General features: G+C 40.3%; 1 protein-coding gene across 1 annotated transcript in view; it reads right to left on the minus strand.

The window, feature by feature from the left end:
* The window catches only part of col16a1 (collagen type XVI alpha 1 chain), a 61,924-nt gene that overhangs the window by 30,767 nt on the left and 7,121 nt on the right, over nucleotides 1-24,036 (minus strand). The window contains exons 2-11 of the mRNA XM_022747121.1: nucleotides 20,661-20,729; nucleotides 20,461-20,578; nucleotides 15,137-15,260; nucleotides 14,128-14,409; nucleotides 12,008-12,088; nucleotides 8,022-8,090; nucleotides 4,344-4,376; nucleotides 1,009-1,059; nucleotides 666-698; nucleotides 463-507 (exon numbers count right to left, since the gene is read on the minus strand). Coding sequence (XP_022602842.1) covers nucleotides 463-507; nucleotides 666-698; nucleotides 1,009-1,059; nucleotides 4,344-4,376; nucleotides 8,022-8,090; nucleotides 12,008-12,088; nucleotides 14,128-14,409; nucleotides 15,137-15,260; nucleotides 20,461-20,578; nucleotides 20,661-20,729 — 905 coding nt within the window. The remainder of the gene's footprint in view (nucleotides 1-462; nucleotides 508-665; nucleotides 699-1,008; nucleotides 1,060-4,343; nucleotides 4,377-8,021; nucleotides 8,091-12,007; nucleotides 12,089-14,127; nucleotides 14,410-15,136; nucleotides 15,261-20,460; nucleotides 20,579-20,660; nucleotides 20,730-24,036) is intronic.

Genomic DNA, 24,036 nt, shown 5'->3' on the forward strand with positions numbered 1-24,036 from the left:
CTAAGAAGACATCATGCACACACCACTGGAGCATAGAAAACAGCACAATGACCAGTCAGCAACCCATATGGACTACCAGCAGGACCCATATGCTCCACTCACACACACACACAACCTGAGAAACATGGGCATGCATTTGAAGTATAATATGCATGACATAATCTGTGGATACAGATTTTATATATATATATATATATATATATATATATATATATATATATATATATAGAGTCAGATGTATCAAACCATACAGAAACGTTTGTGCAGTCACATGCACACACAATGACTCTGATAAATAAATATACAAAGCACACACTCATTCCCACTGCACAATTAATACTGAGATAGGATGCTTGAAAATTAGGTTTTGAATAAAGATTAAACTAAATAGCTGAGGGGTTAGCAGGGTTGGGAGGCAGTGGGATGTGGTGCTGTAACCTGTAGCAGAAGATTGGCACTCACCGGCTCGCCTCTCTCTCCCTTCTGGCCCTTGGGTCCCTCTGTGCACTGAGGTTAGAGACACTTGGTTGGCATGTATTATCACGGACCACTTTTTGGCAAAAAATTTCAGGCTCATACTGCGATGCATGCCAAATAACGAGACAATGCTTTTCTGCAAAACAAGGCACGACGTGAGAGTGAGACGCAATGGAAAAGTTACTTACTGGACCTGAATGGGTGCCAGAACAGTCATCACCCTAAGATGGAGAGAGGGAGAAGAGAAGAATGATTGCTTGTGGGTGAGGAACGGAATAAGTGAGTACTGAAGAATGCATATCAGCTTGGCAGTGGATTGGTCCACAGCCAGCATCATTCTGTACTAGACTACAGCAGCATCAAATTGTGAGTGTATGAGTGAATGTGTACAATGCTAGGTATTAGCATTCAGTGCTAGGCATGTCTGGGCACATGTGATGACATCACACATTCCGCTGATATTAGCCTTTCTACACACACACAGATACACAATTTCTCTGTAAATACTGTGTACATGTCCTTCATACTCACCCGGTCACCTTTTGCTCCTTTCAATCCAGCAGCCCCACCAAAATGTACTACCTGCAAAACACACAAACACACAGTTACACACTCCACAGTGCTATACTTGAGTCATGTTCTAATGGAAAGAAGTGAAAGTAAAGATCAGTGATCCTTACATTTTCTTCCCTATTCAGGAGTAAACAACCAGCACACTACAGACAGACACAGAGAAAGAGAATTATTATTATTATACTGTATTTAATATTCACTAACGAATTTGTGTGTCTGAATAAAAGAAAGTTTATGGATAAATAAAATGTCTTGTAGTTTCTGTAGTCACCAGGCGGAGGCACTGTTAAACAAAACTAAAATGTGCTGAATCGATGTGCTGCTACAGTATGCGACTAAAAGGATGAAAGGTGGGCAAGTGGGTGCACGCACGCACGCACACACACACACACACACACACACATACACACACACACACACACACACACACACACACACACACCCACACACACACACACACACCCCATGGGAGACGGAGATCAATAGGAATGTCTGATTCCCACAGCACAGGAGTGAGCAGACCAGCTGCTCCTCACAGGAGGGCACACACACATACACACACCAAATAAGGATAACCATTATAAATAACTGAAGCATTTTTAGCGGAAGCAAGTAATTAAAGCCGAGTCCCCCACCCGGTGTTTCTGAGAGCTTTGCTTTCACACACCAGGAAGTTTGCATATATTGAAGCTGCGACTATGAGCTTGCTGAGACAACGACAGAGGGCTAGTAACAGCACAGAGACCATGTGTAATTCTCCCTCCCCTCTTTCCCCCCACTCCCTCTTATGAGCTACAAATCTATCAATGGCTGGCTCGACCAGCTGCAATGACGAGTCACTGTTTCCAAGCTCGTCTCTGACCGTAGTGTTAGTCAAGCCCTCACATAGTTCCACTCAAAACCTCAACAGCCCTGCCTTTGTTGTTTATTCTCTACATTAGTCTTTGAAATGAAAACGTCATACTGCTGTCAAAGAGCTGTATACTTGTAGCCTTGTAATTCAGTAAGCCCACTTTGCTGTCATTATTACTCTCAGAGAATTAAGATCAATTCAATCTTTTATCATCAAAAAGCACTATATTGTTGTTTGTATTTATACTGCATGTTAGGTTTGGTATTTTGTAGCAGCATCTATGTACTTTGTTTTTCACAGTTAACATCCTATTGTGCATTGCTAACCTTTGTCAATAAGTTAAGGTTTCTTAGAAGTGGGATCTCTTTATGTACATTAAATCCCTTTATTATATTAGTTCACTTGTTGGCAGTACAACGCATATACTCTAAAGAATGAAATGTCCCAATACAAAAGGTTCATTTCAAGGTTTTATTGGTTCAATACCATTTAACACCATTGGGCTTTAGCATAACACCCCTGAAGCTGCATATATTTCTTCTTTTTTGGCAATTTGAGGGGCAGTATAACAAGCCGTTAGCTATTTAGGTGCCAAATGCTCTACTGTGTTTATCAGCTAGTTGCTATATATTTAAAGACTCTGCAGAGGTAAGGGACTTTCTTTTTGGTGGTAACATCCTGTGTGTTCCACTACAAGCAATCCCTTTCATAATACATTAACATTACACTTTTTTGTTAGAGAATTCATATGTAAATATTAAATAGTGTATATTAAATAGTATATATATTAGTTTTTATAATTGGCATTGCAGTACAACTTTCAAACTTTGGTATAAGTGTTCCAGTTGCTAGTGTCAGATTCAAGTGTTCAACATCCAAATGTTGTAAATTGGCTCATTTCCCTGCATCCAACGTTCCAAAACAGGCTCTCATTCTACATTATGCATGCCAACACCTATGCTCATTCATTAGCTTAAGCATCTCGAAAGACAGGCTGAAATTCTGGCGCCAACATCCTGTCAGTGAGGTTTGCTTTTTGATATTAAACATCCCACTGGCCTCATTTTTGGCCATTGTCTGTCTATCTGCCATGTCTTGACAGAACAAGGGCAAAACCCAGCACACGCTAATGATAATCTAATATCAGCATAAACATAAATTCTCAATCTCCTGGGCTGTAATTCTCAAAATCAATGTAGAGTTGGTGCCACTTTCTAAAATGCGAGCAACTTTCTGTGATGCATGATGTAACGGCAAATGTAGGCGGTAGACTATATATCTGAAACAGCCCTTTGTGTGTTTTAATAGATTCCTGCTGATTGGTGGAGCTGAGCCATTTTACTCACAAAACCAAGAAGACAGTGATGTAGCAAGAACAGGCCATAGAGGAATAGCTGAAGAAGCATGACATGAACACGGTGATGAAAATTGATTTCTAACTGAGCTTTAGGATTGTGCAGCAGAAGCCAAATCTACCACTTATTCAGATCATTTATTACCATAATAATATTAATAGATAGGCCTGCCTGGCATAATTGTCAGTATTGGTCTTGCAGGGCATAATATCAGATTGTGTTATCATTGGATTCCTATGGGTACTATTGCTTATTTTTACCCTGAAAAACAGTCGACCGTGAAATTTGACCAAATTAAATTCACAGCACAGAAAAAAAGTCACTTTTAGTTCTTTTCAAGTGTGTGCCCCCAGTGGCAGGGCAAGCTGTGTGCTCCAACCCTGGTAATGTCCTACATTGAGGAAGTCAGTGGAGGCGGCCAGCTGCATTGGTAAGCACACACAGGAGCGACATAATGAAGCGTCTGGAGTTTTGTATTCTATTTGTGAACAGAACATGCATATTGTAGGTGAATGACAAAATTAATAGGCAGCAGCAACTCCCGACTGAGACTCAGCGCATAATGAGGTGTAAATCAGCCCTCAGTCAGTCAGCAAGCAGGGTACGTGTGAGGGAGGAGGAAACAGAGACAGACTATTTCTTTTTCTAACCCCATGCACAACACAAATAAATCCAACATAAAGGCGCACACACACATACACACATTAGGCCTGCGTATTGTCTTCCTATTTGAATCTACATCTACAACACTATACACATTGAGTTGACTTCTCTTTATCCACCCCTGCTGTATGCTTGCTGATCCTGGCACCTATTTCAGGATTCACTGGTGTTAAAAGAAGTGTACACAATAATTGCCAGTTCATTCACACTGGAAATTTAGAGTCTCCAATTTACCTAACCTGTTTAGACTCTGGGAGGAAGCCAAACCACATGTGGAGAACATGCAATGTTTACTTCTTGAACCCAGGACTTTCTTGCTTTGAAGCGATTCTCTTGGTCCGAGATGCTCTGCTGTCCCACAAGCCCCATTAGAAATACAACACGGTAAATTCAAATGCGTGGGTGTGAATTGTGAAGCTTACTTTCTCTGCCAGATCCTTGGATGCAAAAATCTCCTGTGGCAGAAAAGAAAAGAAAAAAAAAAAGAAAAGGTCATTTTTTTTCATATCATATCTGAACATCTGAACCTCAGTGTTTCTTCCACTTTTGGCTCCACAGCGGTCCACAACTGGTTTCTGTCTGTGTTTAGACAATCATTCGGGCAGTTTTATTGGCCAAGACTGACTCATCTAATATTCAGATGCAGTGAATCCAATAGTTTTGAAGGCCATTCACAGAAATATTATTTAGCCTGGTTTTCTATATTTAGACAGGTTTTGGTTCTGGTTTTATATCTCTTGCTCAAATTGTATAACAAAATGAATCTACATTTTTATAATTGTCAAAACTTTGTGCATATACTTTATATTCCCAGGCTGTTTCTAGTATCTGAAATCTCTTAGAGATGTACCAGAAATGGCATGAGCTGCATCTATCTCCATAACATCAATGTCAGATTGCATAGGGAAGCTGTTGTTTTCCTGTTGCATGTGCTTTGCATCCCTTAAAACCTTGTTGCCATTACAATTCATTGCATCAGATACACAACAAAGAAAGGAGAAATAAGGCCCATCTTGGTTTCACACACAGGTCATTAACAGTTATTCTTTATTCTAAGTGAAAAAATAGATGAAAGAGGATGAGTAGAGAGAGGAAGAGAAGTGCTGTACCTCATGAGCCCTGAGGCTAATGAAGAGATGGACCCAGCTGTGCACAGAGTTACAAATCAGACAAAAAGAAAAAAAAAAAGTCAGCAATGAAAAAGATGGAGGAAGGACTGTAAAGCCGAGCGGTAACAATTTGTTCAAGTTTACAACAGGTGTTAGACTTCATCATAAAAAGTCAAGTAGAAACACACTCAGGCCAGAGGAAGCAAGACACAAAGAAGCCTTTGGTGCTTCTAAAGACAAGATGACCTTTCAGCTGGGAGTTAGGTTGAAAGCAAGAAAAGAAGAGGTTTACAGTCTTGGAAGATAAACAGTGTGGGTCTGATTTTTCATTCCTCAGGAAGGTAGTAACTGCTGTGACTCAAACATAGACACGTGCACTGGTAATATACGCACACCTCTGTACCAAACCTGATTCTACTAGTAATTGCAAAGACAGGCTGTTTAACAATACCAGAAGATGGCGTTTGGTACAATATGTCAGATAAGCCAAATAAACCACTAGAAATTTACTGACCTGCTGGTGACTCAGTCATTACAAGCTCATGCTGTGCAACCAGTGGAACTTTATTTTAAATTGTAGTGGAGATCTCAAACTTTCCAAAGATAAGATATATGTCAGGCTGAATTTTGAACAAGGCATCTAGAATAATTAAATTTGGTGGACTGGTTCAAACATAAAGAACATGTCTTAGTTGAGTCTTGGGTTTAATATTTTACTCAGTTGGATGCATCACACAGCTTCAATGAGGAGTTGGAACAAGCTGAGACAGAATATATATGTGATACTGTCAGACTGTGGAATTAAATCATTTTTCCAAACTTAAAATTTGATTTGCTTTCTTTGAAGATTGATGCCACTCTCATGTCTGTCTGTTAAATATAAGGCTACAGCTAGCAGCCAGTTAGCTTAGCTTAGCACAACCACTGGAAATTGGGAAACAGCTAGCCTGGCACTGTCTAAAGGAAACAAAATCCAGCAACACGCACTTCTACAGTTGACTAATTAACACACTGTATCTCATTTGTTTAACTGCAACCAGCAGCGACTCCAGGAGGTTACTGCATCTAGCCAACAAAAAATCCACCACATATCCCTCCATAAAACCACAACCTGTCATTTTTACAATTCATCTTTTGCACAGACTAAACAAGAGTCATGCCAAGTGTTTCTCCCTGACTTTGCGCTCAGCTAAGCAAATCGGCTGCTGGCAACTGCTTCATGTTTACGGCAAAGACACGATAGGGGTATGGATGAGGGTTGAATAAGTGTATTTGCTAAAACTGCTTGAGAGAGTACGCCATTGTTTTAGCATTGCACTTGGACGCGGCTAACGTAGCCTTAAGCCACTAGCCTCAAGCAGAGATGTGGAGTGGGCTACAGACACCTGATAAGCTCCCTTCTTTCTGACTCCACAGATTTTGTACCCTTTCAAACCTGTAGTCACATGAGGCAGTTTATTAGACCTCGTGCAGCTCCCTTCGCAGCCACAAAAGACTTTATACAACTTATTTAACATATTCCGTGGCACTCCCCATTACCTGACTTCCATGTATAAAGTGTGTGTTCCCCTTTAGGGTTCATCAAGGGAAAAAATGAGAGGAAACTGTGTGTTACTGTGTTAACAAAACAGGAATATACTTTCACAGAAATAGTATATCAACAGTTGAACCCAATTGTGTGTGCTCACTCTAAAGCAACAGTGTACAGGACTCTTCCTACATACAGCATTCCATGTATGCGGAGTTTAACATGCTGTTACCCAGTAAAGGCTTAGTTTTATGGAAGCAGTTCTATGGCTCAGTAACATCTGGCCTGCACAGTGGAATTTTGTACTTCACAGTTGATTTATACAAAGCTAACAGAGAGATAAAAATAGAAAGTCCTCAAGTTAAAACAAGAGAGCAACAGAGAAGGAGGAGCAAATGGATAGAAAACTGTGAAATGAGGACAGACTGCATTCATGACAGTTACACATCTGCAGTGTAGTAAGAAGAGAAAAGCATGTGATGTTAACTAGGCCTAAAACGTAGTACCATATGAGACTAAACCCTTGTTACCCATATTAAAACAGTCAGTCTACAATAACAGAGAAGGAGGAGAGAGCGAGAGTGACAGGTGAGAGAGAGAAAGAAACACAGAGGAAGACGGCTGACGCCTGAGTTATTGTAACTATGTCTAGCTGGAACCATCTACGGGATTGATTACTGTGTCCTGAAGTCTGCCAGAGCTCTAAGTTAACACTAGCACTGCACAAGAGAAACAACAAGCCCTAATGAATAGATAATTGGATATAGGTCCCATTAATATGAATGATGAAACAAGCGGACGTGGAAACAAAAATAAATTGCTTTTTACTGGAAGAACTTTGTGTATCAGGCAGCAACGAAGCAATCATAAAAAACACCATGGAAATTTGTGGAAGAACTGCTCCCATGTGTTGCATAAGGCTCTATTTGTCAAGCTCTCAACACTGCCCACAGACACTTTGAACGATTGCTACCAGCAAACTTAACTGAACTGAAGTCATATAAAACTCTAAAACTCAGAAGTGCTGAAGACTGCATCAGAGTAGAAAACATGTTTTCCACAGCAAAGTATCAAGGGAGAAAAACAACTTATATCAACATTTGGTAGAAGTCCTACAGGCCAGTGTTTGCTTGCCAGCAGGAGCATCTTAGACAACTCAAACTGCCTCAAGAACAAAGCTATTTGAGGCCAAGTGTGTGTCTCTTTCTGTCTGCGCCTGATGGAAACCACGTGCGATAATTCATAATGGAAGAGACAGTTTGTGAAAGATGCAATGACATTTTTCCCTCAATTTGTCTCTGGACGGAAGCGCCTGTCATTGAATTTCCAATGACTAAAGCGTAAGAAGAGTATTTATCAGTTTTTGAGTAATTGTGGACACACATTTTGCTCTTTTTTTAAAAATCTGTAAAAATGCAGAAGTTTTTTGTTTTGCATGTACGTGTTGGTGTTCTGGGATTTACCTGGTTAAATGTGTTCTCCAATAGGTCATTCTCAGCAGCGCGACGGCTCTTGGGAGCATCAGGAGGGCACTGCAAGCATGCAACAGACAGACAATTTAGGACAGGGTAAAAGACCACTTTGGTGATTTCAAACCTAAATCCTATAATTTTGCTGTGTACAGGATATAAAATTCTTACATGCAAAAGTTCCCTCTATTCTGTACCTCATTGCTGGTTCACCTAACATAGAACTCATTATGTGGAAGACTGCAGAGTTGCAGGATTATAGCAGCATCCTGTGGGTTCCTTACCAACTTGCTCTTTTAGCAAAAGTGGCATTTCAGGCAAAGAAATGCAAATGCTGTTGTGTCACATGATGTAACCATTTTTGACTTGAGATAGAGTAGAAGTAAGTAGTAATAGTATTAGATTGATGTGGTCTTATAAACACTTTAATCAACATTTTTTTATTATTTCATTCTAAATCATTGTACAAGTTAAATGAAACCCACACCACCTGCCTCTGGCTACAAATGTGAGCTGTGTGTTCAGACTGTGCTGCTCTGCACCATCCAGACAATAATGTGATTTCCTGGAAAAGCCTCTCTCCATTTGTCGAGCCGCTGTGGTCGTGCGCGACTGTCACTGGCAAAGAGTGAATTTATTAATCACCACTCCCTCCAATTTATATTCAACCTCAGCCACTTAGATGAACCAAAAATAACAGGTGTGCGTGGAGATGCACCCACACAGTCCATACCACTTCCTGCTTGTCATTGCTCTTGCTCGATCAAAATAGAGCCCTACAAGACAACTGCCTTGCTAGAAGTGGTTGTTTTGATAATGTTAACCATCTTAGTTAGCGTGTTAGCATGTTAACATTTTGCTCATTATCACAAAAAGGCTGACGGGAATGGCATTTGTTATACAGATATTTGGTCATAAATCAAAGTACTGCACAAATGAACTGCACAGAATTTTGACGTGATTATGGCACTAGATTAAACGTGACAGATTCACCAGAGTTGTTATACTGCATCCTGAGATAGCAAGAATATCTGCACTAATTTAAAGGTCATTCCCATTAAAGGAGTGATTTGTAAGTTTTGCCGTTGCTTCATGTTAGAATTAACAGCTGTTTACTCACCAGTCTTGCCAAGAGCTTCAGCCACTGTTGTGTTTACAATACAAGATCTGATGCAATGCTCAGGGCAGACTAGACACAACAGTGACTCGATATCGGAAAGTGATGAGATGGGCTAAACGGGCTGGGGTTCACTGTTTAGCATGCTAACTTCAGTAGAAGAAAAGAAGTTATGGGTTGCTTTCCACCACTGGAGACAGCTCTTAGTGAGTAAAGGAATGAAGTTTGAGGCTGAACCCTCAACATTTCTTCTAGACTGGTAAGTAAATAGCGGTTACCGTTGGCTATTTAGCAATAGCCAAAAAAATGAAATACATTTTTAATTTGAACATGTAAAATTCCCAATAATGACATCTTCAATAATGAAATGCTGAACAGAGCAAAAGAATCTAGAAGACTATGAAATACGAGTGAAATGCATTATCTCTAAAAATTCAATCTCTACCAATGCATGTTCCTGTACCATGTAATGTTCCTCTGTACTGCAGAGTTCAGACCACAATGTCAAAGCTACTGACAGCAAGCTGTCTCGTTCTTGCATTTTAAGAAGCTGCAGCCTTCAAGGATGTATGAGCATGCAAGTCAGAGTGTATGCGTGTGCACACATACTCCTCCACTCCTCATTTCAAATTTAAACGCAGCTTGGAGGGAGCCCCGCAGCGCACATGCCTTGAGCAAAGGAGATGAGAAAATTTTTACAGCATTCCGTCCTTCCTCCAGAGGACTCTACACTCTCAGACTTCAGAAGGAACTTCTCACCCTATTTGTATCCCTCACATAAAATCATTTGCTAATGACACATATGCATGTGCACACAAACACGTTAGCGCAGACACCCGGGAGAATTCTGACAAAAATTTGGCTGAGCACAAAAATACCTTCATCTTAAAAATAAACCCAAAAACTGGCTGTTTGCATTTCTTCCTATACCCGAACAATCACTTGATGTGTTTTTGCCTGTCAAACAGAAACATACTGTTGCATTTATGTCCGGTGAATCTGTTTCCTATTTGATAAGGCTTTTGTCTGAAGCCCGCAAACAATAACTTCACAAAGATACAGATTAAGAAAAGAGGTAGCAAGAAAAAAAAAGAGAGAATTATAAAGAAAAAGAAATACAGTAGGACACTGCATTTCTGAAGCTGGAAGAAAAAGCAAGTGATATTTTCAATTAGGCTTTTAGTCACACTTCAGGAGTACAAACAATATTGGCAAACTGCAGTTGATGTGGCATAATTGCACACAATGGAATTACTCTAAGCCCTAGTCAATTTGTATACATAATATCCTACATTAAACAAAGCCTCTAAAGAATATTTTGTTAACTAACATAATAAGACAGGCTTTCTTTATATTTGTGGAAACCTAAGTCAAGCAATTGATGAAGTGCTATACAGTAACAGCTCTCCATGCATATCAAAATCTAAGGCGGGCAGCCAAGTTTTTTTTCTTTTCTTTCTGACCACCTGAACTGAGATGGAGTAAAAAAAAAAAAAAAAAACACAGAGGGATGCAGATTAACAAGCATAAGCCTCCAGGGCAACTGCAGAGACTGTTTATGGTGTTTAATTCTGACAATGCAAACACAGCTTTTTCTGCAGCTGTTGCAAACAAACCTTCCAGAAAATAACTGGCTTTTACTGTGAAGCAGCTGTAACAAGTCTTGAGTTACACTCATTGGGGTTAGTTTACATTAGGTTTAACTCAGGTAAAGACTCCAGATTGTTCAAACGCTAATTTTTTCAATGGATCAGGTGAAGAGTTGCAGGTGCTTAATAACTACTGTTAAGTGTCTCAAACTCCACCAGAGAGAAAATGAATGTATTTACCTAACTGCTTTAAATCCCAGGTTTAGCATTGTTTGCATTATATAGTCCATTCAGAATGTGTTGAGACCCTTTCAATTTTTTCCACATTTTGTTATGTTGCAGCCTTATGCTAAAGTAAAAAAAAAATTCCCTCATCAATCTATACTCAATAACCCAATTCAGATCTCATGACACTTTCCTCCTATGTCTCCTGATCATCTTTGAGATGTTTCTACATCTTGATTGGAGTCCAAATGTGGTCAATTCAATTAACCAACACAATCCCAATGGTGAAGCATCGTGGTGGCAGCATCATGCTGTGAGGGGGTGCTTTTCAGCAACAGGGACAGCGAGACTGGTCAGGGTTGAGGAAAAGCTGACCAGAGCAGACTACAGAAATATTTATAATTAAAACCTAATCCAAAGCGCTCAGGATTTCAACAGCACAATGACCCTAGGCACAGAGCCAAGACAACAAATAGGAGGATTAGGGACAACTCTGTGAATGTCCCTGAGCGGCCAAGCCAGAGTCCTGCCTTGAACCCAGTCGAACATATCTGGAGAGACCTGAAAACGGCTGTTCATGGACATTCCGCATTCAACCTGACAGAGGCTGAGAGGATCTGCTCTTGGGAATAGCAGAAAATCGCCAAATTCAGATTGTGCAAAGCTTGTCACGTCACACCTAAAAAGACTTGAGGCTTTAATCACCGCCAAAGGTGCTTCAACTAAGTACTGAGTAAAGGGTCTGAATACTTATGTCAATGTGATATTTCCGTTTCTCCTTCCAAATAAATTTGAAAAAAATTCGAAAATTCAGTTTTCACTTTGTCATTATGGGGTATTGAGTGTGGATTGATGAGGGGACAAATGATTTATTTATTTTAGTATAAGGCTGCAACATAACAAAATGTGAAAGAAATTGAAGGGGTCTCAACACTTTCCGAATGGGATGATGCAGAAATCAGGAGGAGTTGTAAGTTGTCTGTGCTCCACACAGATTCACTGTTATTTTATATCATTGTTAATCAGTTAGTGAAGGTTGTCAGTCTCACCCGAGCCCCAGGTATCTCACAGCAGGCCTCCTGAATGGCAATGGATGGGTCACAATACAGCATCACCTGCTGAATGTCGATCTGAAAAAGAAAGTAGGATAGAGGAAAGAAAGCGATTATGATGTATTCCACATGCTGGTCTCCATAAGTCCTCTGGCTTTGTTTAGGAAATAATGTAAATAAAGTTTAAATGAGGCAGTAAACAAGGTTGAAAGCCAATTAATTTTTCATTTATATAAAGTATTAGGAAAGCACTTTGTGTGTGTGTGTGTGTGTGTGTGTGTGTGTGTGTGTGTGTGTATGTGTGTATGTATGTGTGTGTGTGTGTGTGTATGTGTGTGTTTGTGTGTGAACATGTGTGTGGGTGCGTGCATGTATGTATGAACGCCTCCTCCCTGCACTAACAAAAGACGCTGTTTGCTTTCTAACTAGGCCAGTTAATTGATCATCAAAACTAAGTGCCTGGAATACTGGCTCTATTCAGCATTAATAATCTACTACAGGCTCATTCTCCCATTTAGTGCACTCACTTTTTTAACCAGCACTGAATGAAATTGCCTCAAAGAAAACAGCACCTCAGGGGCATAGCTTATAGTCTAAAACAGACACATATTCACACAAATATGAACATATACACCCACACATGGATAGAATGGATGATTTCAGTACAAAGGCCTCTATGGGAGTGTGGTTTACTAGAAACATTTCCCTTTGTCCTTCATGCTGGAAACATGGCTCTATAGGGGAGTCTGGAAAAAGCCAGATACGCCAGTAAAAATTCTATATGCGAAGGGTATACTGAATTACATTATGCAGCAAAGTACTACCACATCATTCTCTAGGTATAGGTCTCAATAAAATCAGTTCATTCAACCCACTTCTGTGAAAGACAAGTAACAGTTTGTTCTTCATACAGAGAGAGCTTAAAGGTCACAACACTTTCAAAGAATAAATGTAGTTGACATTTACAGTGCAAAGCTTAACCTTGATCAAAGGTTCTTCACTGGGTCTAATTTTCCCAGTTCGCTTCAGTTCCATACCTTTCATAATGTATGCAATAGTTAAGCCTTTGCTGAAAAAGTATACCCTTTACCCAGAGTTTCCCTTTTTGCTGCAAATTTATTGCCTGCCGCTGCAATGACATTAGGTCGCAATTTTACGACTCTGTAGAAGGCTTTTAATTTGAAACAGATAGGGTGGAGACACATGGCGACACACGGCCAAGGTACGAAAGGTAGATTTAACAGCCATCATTGAATTGAATAGATTTTTATTAACTATTGATATTCACTACGACCGCCAGCATACTACTGTTTAAAAATCCATGATTTTTAAACAAATCCATGATTTTTAAACAACTTAAGTACTAGCTTCCGTTTTTATGAAATACTGTAGAAAAAACGAATCAATGAATTTCTTAAGTGAACAAGGATAGTGTTTTAAAAAATTGTGTCTCTACCAATGCAGGTTGCTGGTCTATTTTAATCTTTATTCAAATTCTGTTTGACACTGTGGATGGTTTGGAACAGTGGGTTGGGAGTAGGTTGGTACTACTCTTGATTTGTTATTTTTACCAGATTTCCTTTGAGATTGAAGTTTCCCAGTTCACATTGGAAGGCTCTCACCCACACCTGCCATCCTTACCTGTGGTGTCCCCCAAGGGTCAAGCCTATTCTCTTTTATTTTACATTTACACACAGGGCCACATATTTCAAAAGTATGGCCCTTATCTAAATGTCTGCGCTGATGATACACAACTGCGTGACTGCCTTAAACCTCTTGACACTGTAAATGTAGCTCAGTTCCTCAGTTGTCATTCCAACCTTAAGAAATAAATGGCAGAGAACTTTCAGAGTAAATAAATCAAAATCTGAAATTCTTTTATTTGCCCTCCCTTTCTCGACTGCTCAATACATCATCCAATATCAATATTATCTGTTCACCATCTAGGGGTTATGTTTTCATTTGATAACCAAATAATTTTTTTGTATGCTCCTCATCTATTGGATTCAATGCTCTACTTTAAATTTTTCCTGGTAGTCCAGCCTTCATTTAAGCACTTTATAACTCTGTTAATAGTACAATACAAATAAAGTTATTAATCATTATTATTATTATACCTGCACAGGCCCAGCATCAGAAGCCCGAATGCCCAGCAGAGTGTGTCCGTCAGTGGGTAGAACTCCACGGGGGTCCAGGGGCTTGGTCTCTATGGAGCTGCAGTCCACGTGGAGGGAGGCAGCTCCTTGTTGCACGCTGAGGGCCACCTTATGCCAACGCAGGTCCATCAGGGCCTCCACCCCCTCCCCGATGAAAACACAGCTCACCAGGTCGCTATCGGGGTCTACCCCTTTGGCTCTCAGGGACAGGGTGCCATCGGGGCCACTGAGGTCTACAGAGAGCTGCATTTTGGGCAGAGATGTGGAGGAGAAGGGTGGAAGGAAAGTGATGTATGAATATGCACAAGTGCTGATCTAGGAACAGTGTGTTCAGTGTGCTGGTCAGTTTGCTCAGGCCCGTAGATAAGAAACTGTACAATATCTCAAATTGTCTGACTGGAAGTAGTTTCAGCAAAGAGTAATACGTACACACTGCTACCACCTAACAAAGCTGTAGAACACAGAAGCAAAGAGGAAGTAAAGGGGAAGACATATTAATTACACACGCAAGCAGTACAGCCAATCAATCACTCCTAATGAGGCGACTTGGCCTCCATCCATCATACACATTGAGTATTTAAATCTGGCCTCAGACTTAGTGATTATGGGGACTCTGAGGGACTCCAGTGCTCCATCATGGAACGCACATGAATAACAATGAAGGTGAATGAAAGAGATGATCGAGGGAGGAGCGACGGAGAGACAGGGAGCATGAGAGAGCGGATCGCGTGAAGAATAAGAGAGGACAAAAGGCGCGTGGAATGAAAAGTCGGAGAGAATTGAAAAGGTGTCATGAGAGAGAAGAAATCGAAGAGGAAAGTGGATGACTATGCAAAAGAGAGATGAGAGGCAGCAAGAATGAATAGACAAAAAGCGAGATGAATAAAAGGTGAGAGACCAAGGAACAGAGAGTAAAGGGAAGGCGGGAACAAGATAAGGAAGCAGTGAGGAGAAAGAGATGGAGGTGCACCTGTGGGTATCCCTGCTGATCAGATATCTGGAAGAGGTAGATGGTGTCCCTCAGGGCAGCCTTCTTTAAAGCCAGGGTGAAAATCAAGGTAAACTCCTCAGGTATGCCATGCGGGAACACCTGACTGAAACACAGAGATTCAAAAGGTTCAGGGACACGACATTCCTCCATATATGGGAGCTATGAAACTGACCACATGTAAAGTTTAAAAGAAGAACAAGCAGTGACAAATCACCCGACGACAAAGTTCCCTTCAGCGCTATGCAGCATTTTAGCCTGTTTAGCTCATTATTTTGGTTTAAACCACATGATCTTACTGTCTAAGATTTAAGGACCACTCTCACCAGTGTTGTTGACAGCAGCAGCAGCAGGCAGCTGTTTTAAGTTTATAAGCTCTGATAAACCCCCTGTACACAGACAATGTAGTATAGCATCTAGCATTTTAAGAGGGAGAATTTTCAGGAATTGGTGGAGACCAAACACTGAGCTAAATGGAGAGTATATATTATAGTCAGAGAGCTAACATCACATTTAAATAATCTTATGGAACATGAAGAGAACTTTTGGGTTCACATTATGTTTCTTTGATGTCCACATTAGTGCTGTGACAAAATAATCTTATGTGTATTTGTGTGTTTCCACATTCCTGTGTGTGCATTTTTGTATTCTACGCATGTTTTTGTCAGTCTCCTATTTTTTCCAATTTGCTTTTCTCCCACATTTTGGGACGGCAGGTAGCAGTGCAGTGCGTTGTGTGTAACCCCCTGGCATTAATTTTCATAGCAGATACAGTCCGGCGAGCCTCATCTCTCAGTTTTGGTCAAGGGCATCTAAGCACACAAATAAATACACCCACAAATATTCACTGCATGTGTGTAGATGCATTGAGAGATGAAGGGTTCACAAACAAGTCCAGTGAAATGCATGCTGACTGAGATTGTGAACACTTTGAAATAATCTCTCTTGCTCTAATTCTCTCTCTTTTTGCAGACACACACATATCTCTTTTCACACACACACACACACACACACACACACACACACACACACACACACACACACACACACACACACAGAATTGTTGATGCTGGCAGCTGGTTTCCCACTCCTAGAAGTGGGGTGACAGTGATTTATGACTGAGGGAAGATCCAAGGGAAAACAGCCAACTACAGGACGTCAAAACAAAGAGAAGATGAGTAGGAGAAAAGGTGAGAAAAAGAAAACACTGAACCAGAAGACCTGGAGAGAAAGAGGGAGAGAGGACTGTAGTGAGGGACCAAGAAAATCTGGGCAGTATATGAAAAGACATGAGAGTTTGATATTAACTAATCCATTTTAAAGTATGCAGGTAGACCGTATGACTATGGGGAGAGAAAGTGTGCAGAAGAAAGAGAGACAGACAGACAAACGGAGAAAGAAAGAGAAAAACCAACATTAAAAATAGAGTTGTTTTGTCTGTCGATTAGTGACATGAGCTGCAGGGCACAAAACCACTCACAAACTATTGACTTTTAAGTCGAAACTACCTCACCTTGGTCTCTTACATTCAGGGTCCTAGAAAAGAACACATAAACCCCTCGGACACACACACACATACACACAAACATGCAAGGGGGGAGATAAATCACTCAGTATGGGCCAGACAGATTGAGACCTAGCCTCTCCCAACTCTGAGAGAAAGTTACTTCAGCTTCTCTTGTTTAAAAAAAAAAAAAAAAAGAGAGAGAGAAAGAGAGAGAGGGAGAGAGAGGAAGGGAGAGGAAGAAAGTCAGTGCAAGCCAGAGAGGCACAGGGGAAGAGGAGGAGAGGAAATCTAATGTTGAAAAAGCAGATCTCTAGTTTAAGATGGGAAAATCACCTGGAGAGGTGTATATGCACCCTTATACTGGGTTCTAACTGTGCTGGAATCAATTGCTTTCAGTGGAGAGACTTTCTATCCCTGAATGTATTATATTCACCTAACTGAAAGGAATTTTAAGCAGCTAGAAGCAGACACACAAAGAAAGAATAACGTTTCAAGCCACTGACCAAATGTTGTAGCACGTTGCAACTTTTTTCCTATGGCTAACTTCAATTTCTTGTATTTTATTCATGTATGCAACTTTAGGAAGGAAATGAACTTTACAAACAGCAACACATACCTTGTAAATTGTTGTGAAAAAATACACTTTGGTCAAGGGAATTTCTGTACTGCCCGGCTATGGTTCATATCAAGCACTGGTCCAAGCCTTTTTCAGGCCGTAAGCAAAATTTAATTCACTAGTAAAGTGACTAGTGGGCAAAAATCCTACAAAACTAGGTGGTTTGATTATTGTCTCTGAGTTGTCTAGTTCCTAATTTTAAGTTGTACAATTTCAAAAACTCGATATAAATATTTGTTTTAGGGATCACACATTCAGATTTTAAAACAAAAGCGTAGAAAATAAAGTGTCAATTATTCAAACAATAATACACACAGGTAAGCGGCGTGGCCCAGGCGTGAGAGTCGTGAAGTCCATCATCTCATTCCTACTTGCCATATCATTGATGGTCAAGTTGACTGTTCAAAGCGCCCTAGACCTACGGGAAATGGCCACCAAATCATTTATATGGCTAATATTCTGAGTCTGGACAGGCTTGCTGTTCCACAAAGTCAACATTAGTCAGACTAGCAATCATTCCCCAACTGCAGATATAAGCCGAAATATCTTTATATGGAGTATACCATCCTCTCCTCACTGATTCATATCCACAATCTGTCTTATGTATTTATTCTTTAAAAATAAAATGGCTATTCCTCTCTTGAGCTTTTCTTTTACTCCCCCTATATCTTTGCTCTTTTATGAACCTTCCATGGTCACAGAAACATTTTAAAGGCACGAAAGCCCTCACCTTTGAGTTTCTTATCTTTAGTTGCTTTGAATTTTGTTGACCGTTTAATCACAACTGATTTCATTTCAAAATAAGAGCAACAGCAAAATGCTTAAATTTGTTACATTCATTTAATAGTTGTGAACTTTGCCTCATGCGTTGACATTACAGAATTGCTTCCTCTCTCTCCTACACACTGCAGATGCATAGAAAAACGGCCCAAAGCAATCAAATCATATTGTATTGAAATTAAAAAGCATGTGACCAGCTGTGACTAGTGATCATTTCACTGCAGACAGCAGACAACTGAGAGAGGCGAGGGACAAGTAGCTTCATCTGGCTGTCACTGTGTTAGCTTGGATTAGCTGAATGGATTAGCCTCTGATACAAAGCAAAACGGCGCTTCCCAATTACCGTATACACATCTCACACTTCACTCAACCTCACTGGTGATGAATTAAAAAGCTGCTTGAGTGACAGGGAGCCCATGGTGGAGGGGGAGCCATGCATTATACAGTTTCAGAAATACAGTGTATACTCTGGGCGCGAGAAAGGGGGAGAGGGGGTATCTAAGCATCACATGCACTGTGCACATGCACTGTACACACACACACACAGATTTAACTAGACAAGCACATGCATGTGCTGACAGTCACACACACATACACACACTTAAACTGTAACTGTGAGAAAAAAGCCATAGAACAAGCCTGAGGGTTTGTTCTGATGCATTCACTTATTGCCTGGATTTGAACCTTTAACCCACTTGTTTCCTCACCACTACATCCCTTAATCGCCCATCTGTTATCCGCCTCCAATCTTCTCTTCTAAATGCCTGAAACCCTTCCGAACAATGCAATTTAAATAGGCAAAAGTAAAAAAAAAATTAAAGGCATAAAAAAGAGAAAAAGAACATTATGACTAACTGATGCTGATAGACAGTCCTCTCTGATTTTTTGTACTTTTCTGTGAGGCATGAAGACGAAGGAGAAAAGGCAAAAGCAAAAAAAAAAAAGAAAGCGTCTTCTCTGATTTTGTTTAGTCATTTTGAGAAACAAGTATAGAAGGCAGTGAGTTCTATGTATAGAGAGAGGCAAAATGAAAGGCAGCCAACAGGCAGGGCTGATGTGCTAACATTGATTATTCTCTGTCTGAGTTAAAAAGAAGTCACCCAGGTAGCATTGTTCACTGATAAAACTGACAGCAAAGCTCTCGATGGCATCAAAATTTCAATAAACGCTGCACCATGACAAAATCCCTAACCAGCATCAGAGAATGGTGTTCCCGTCCCCTCTCTGTATGGTTAGAGGCAAAACAAAAACATCTTGGATTTTCCTCTTTGGTTCCAAAGATACTGATTTCCTGAGAAGTGACAGTCCCCACCCCCCCACCCCCACCCCACTCTCTCACTTCATAAGAACGACTACTCTCTAAGCCTGTGACAAACAATATATGTGACACTTTTAGAACAAAATGTCTCTACCGAAAAAGAGTGTTTTGTAGACAGATTTATCGGGCCTTCAAGCAAGTAGAGCTCACAGCGCTGGACAGAGTGATAAAATACTCCAGGCTGACCCAATTGGCAAGTTCTGAAAAACTGCTTTATCGGTGGGTTGAAAGAAGCTCAGTCGTCTGAAAAGCAGCTATAATTCAAAAGAACTGAAAAGGAAAAAAAGAGGACTGAAAAACAGCCAGCACATAACCCTAATAAACACTTGTCACACAATTCCAAACGCAATCTACACCCAACTACTATGTAATAACAACATGAAAATCCAGGAAAGCATAATTACACCATGTCAAGCTGCAAAACCATGTAGAGCAAGGAAGCTGTGCCCTGTTGGATTTTATGGCTGCAGGTCTCTTCGCCCAGGAACAAGTTCAGAACAAGCCCAGGCTCTCAAATGCAGCTATTAAATTCAAACCATTTAACTTTTTTCATTTATTTTACTGGCAACTGCATCATGCCTGCTAATTAAGGCATCACTCCTATAGATTAGGTTGGAGAAAATAAATCAGGCTTTCTAATACGAAAACTAGTTAGAATAAGTATATGCGGTCACAACCGGAAAACCAAAAGTCTGTTACAGTTCAGTTTTACAAGCCAGTGTCAATGGGGAGGGAATGAAGTGGTATTTCTGGAAATGCAATCAGAGATTCACCCATGGTGTACGGTTTGCCAAGTGCCTGCTTTTTACACAACAGCCAGTGGACAGCACTGACACGTGAGTGAGGTTTCAGCTGATTAGCCGTAGGGTGTTCAATCCCTCTGGATTTCTCTTTGTTCAGACATGGCATGAAAAGAAAGCGCCTGCTGACATAGGCCTACAGAAACCTTGAAAGTCCACAAGAAAATTCACTTTATTTTCCTTCCTGTAATTCATTCTCCACCACCTAAAGCTGTACTCAATGTGTTTGTGTGAGTTGTGTTTGTAAGTGCTGAACATAGTGGTAGGGTTGTACAATAAACTTACTCGGTTGGGCGTAGGAGTGCTGTCCTGCCCAGGCGGAGGATTACAGGTCCTCGAGGGTTGCGGATCTTCTTGACATCTGGACTCTTGAGCAGGGAGAATCGCCTCACCAGATTAAAACCTGAGAAGAAGTGGCATTAATCAGCACCCACATAAATAAAACTCGAAGAAGGATGTATGCCTGCTTGAGTTTGTCTGTTCACCAGTGATATTGTGTCTGGCCGTCTGAGGAAACTTCCACTCATCCACTTGTAAAGATGGGCATTGTACATCTGCAGAGACAAATAGATGACACAGAGGGTTATACAATAACAAAGTCAAAAAGTGTGTGTGTAAACAGCAAAAACCCTGAAATGTGCTTAAAGCCTTTAGAGAAGTTATCTCCAGTGTAACCTTTTACACTTATTGCTGGGTGAAATGGACACAGCTTGTATGAGAGAACAAGCAACTTCAAACATACATACATTTGAGAGTAACAGAAATATTGATCTGAAAGAAAGAGAAAGGGGGTTGGTGGAGGTGTAAGAGAGTCAAAAAAAGAGTGTAAAACACACAGAGTGAGATGAAATGAGTGCAAAGCTGCGCAGAGAGGAACAGCCTGGTCTGACAGGTTGTCTAGCACCAAGCTTGTCTGTCGCGGTAGCCTCTGTTTGATGGATATGTTCTCACCCTGTCAGGGGAGGTTACAGAGGAAAGTGTTGCCTGTCAGTGCAGCCTGCCTGACTACGGGGGTGGGGGGGATGGGGGGGGTTGGAAAAAAAAATGGGGGCCAGTACAGGTGGACATGGACCCTGTGAATCACTGTGATCCACACTTAATTGATCTCTTTGGGGCCAAGGACCACAGCCCCAAGCAAGATGTTCTACAGGGTACAGTTTTTCAAAAAGAGTTTTTTACTTTACTCTGACTGCAGAGAATCTGGAAGCAGGTGGTGCCCTGCATTAACCAAAAATAAAACCCAATCATTTTCTCTGAGCTGTGTTGCTGTCAGTAATAGTCTAAATCATTAATGTGAAGGTTAGATATTTTAATTTAACCTGATTCAAGGCTGCCTCGTGCATGGGGACGTTGGTGCTTTTTTATCCCCTTTCCAAAAGAAAAAACACAAAAGTAAAGGTTCGAGGACTAGGCTAAATTGCACGTTTATTTCTATCTCTAATCTAAGCTGCAAATGCTAGCATGCCCAGCTAGCTACCACAATTAGTCACCTAGCATCACTTCAAGAGCTAAGGGGCACATATTGTATGTGGTTAAACTTAATTTTAGAAAGAAATACCTGTTCATAACTGGAATATGCACTACATGGGAGCATGTGTGTTAGAGTTAACAGTAGCAATAGCAACTTAGTCCTGCTCTTTAATTAGTTTACTCCAAAAACAAACTACCGTTAGCTACAGTTGTGTTTTGTTTTCCATACTTTTGATTATTCCTCATCCTCAAGGTCTTCTTTCTTGTACAACTGAAGAATTCGTTCATGAAGCATGTGAAGTGTGTGTTTATTCATAACAACTAACTAACTTGTATACAAACTATGCTCCCCTTTTCCTGTGTTCCAGATAATCAACTAGTGAGGATGCTAACATTTTGAATGTGACACGCAGCTTTACCACCTTTCACAGATTAAGGCAAAGATGGACATATTTTCAACCAACTGAAGGAGATTTAGAGTTTGTATTATAGCATTATTACTTACAAGATAGCTACATCTTGTAAAATCTGCTAGTGACAGCTCATGCTGATAAAATCCATGAACATCGGCTACAAATCAGAAACGTAGATTTGTTTAATTCTGTGAAAAATTGAAGACCAATTGTTTCAAAAATGTATTGCTAATTCTGGGTCGTGGTAAATTGCATTGTTAGCATTATATACAGTAACTACAATGCTTAGCTAATGGTCAATTGTTTATGCAAGAACAAAAAAGTTCAGATGCAGGGTTTATTTGAAGGTCAAGAGAAAAGAGAACACAGTACAGTAAAGAGAATACAGCCTGAAGAAAAAACATTCTTATAACATTGAAAATAATAATGCATTTCAAACTACAGTAATGTTTTTGTGTCTCCTGGTTTTATGGATTCCGTGTAATGAAGTTGTTCAGAATTTCTTTTTGATGAAACAGGAACATGGAGAGTTGCCTTGAAGCATGCAACGGCAATGTCTATGTTTCCAACTGCAATTTATCCAGGCTGGAAGTCACATCAAAACGAGGTGAAAGAGCCTAATATAATTACTAAAATAATAACATCCAACTGACTTTAATTAAGAGTTAGGAATTTAATTTCACGGAGGCAGGCTCAAGAAAGAATTAAATCACATTTAGCGCTTCATCACCTATTATCAAGTTCATCACTTGACACCCTGCAGCTTCTGCTCGTCTTGGTTTGAAAACAAAGTCTGTTTCAAAAGCGCAGCACCCTTCAGCCTGTCTCCCTGCACAGTGTGTAAGTCTCTTATTGCTGTCTAAAGTACAAATTAAAGTGTGGAAAAAGAGATGTCAAAAAGTGGTGTTGTGGGAATCTGAGATAAACTTAAGATGAAAAGTCAAAGAAATTGCATGATTAGATTGCAACTCCTGAAGAAAGAAACAGATACAATGGAGAGCATAAACATAAGTTTAGAGCCTTCTTCCCCCTGATACTCACTCTGCCTTACATCCTTTTTCTCTCTCTCATACACACACAAGTATACTTATAACTTTACTGGTCCATCCTGAAACCTTATCTGCTAACTCAGCACAAAGTACACTCTGCAGCCTCACAGATACGGCTTGCCTTTTAAATCAGACACACACACACACACACACACACACAGACACACACACAGACACACACTAATAGCTTATCTTCATATCTCCCTATGCAGGTTTTTTTTTTTTGAAGTCAATAGAAGTAAGTTCTACCTTCCGTCACTGCTTATTCTTTTTTTTTTCTTCCTTTTTTTTTTTTGCCTTGTTTTTCATCACCGCCCCATTTCCATCAGACAGAATCAGGATGAAGGCTTTGTTCAGGAATAGAGAGATCCTGGCTAGAGGCAAGTGGGCAGCACAATGAAAAGTTAAACAGCACAAGTAGAGGAGAAGGTGGAAAGAGGAAGAAAAAAAACACAGGACAGAATAGAGGGAGAGAATGAAGAAAGGGAATGGGCGGTGAGAGATGTCAGCTGAAGAAAAGCAACTCGCCTTAAACACCCAGACACTCTTGAGGCTATATTTTTCTTATCTGAGGTGATGTTAAGAACAGCAGACTTTATTTTATCCCAAGATAAAGACCTGAAGTTATAAGGGGCATCTGTTACCATATATATGCTGTTGTCTCTTCACTTGCCATTTTAGGACATCTCAGATACGATGTGTCTAGCTCATGCTCTACATTATATAACTTGGCTCAGCTCAGCTTTCATCTGAGCCATAATTTGGCACACTTGGCTCAACATCCTTCAGCAATTTAAGGGCTCAGACTACAGGACTTATAAAATCCTAAATGATTTTTCAAAACAAGTTGCATCATGCACATAAGGAAAAACTTCACATATCTTCACTCTAATATCATAGATGCACTGTGACAGTATAGCACTGGCTCC

The sequence above is a fragment of the Seriola dumerili genome, unplaced genomic scaffold, assembly GCF_002260705.1.
Source record: "Seriola dumerili isolate Sdu_G_001 unplaced genomic scaffold, Sdu_1.0 BDQW01000110.1, whole genome shotgun sequence".
NCBI lineage: Eukaryota > Metazoa > Chordata > Actinopteri > Carangiformes > Carangidae > Seriola > Seriola dumerili.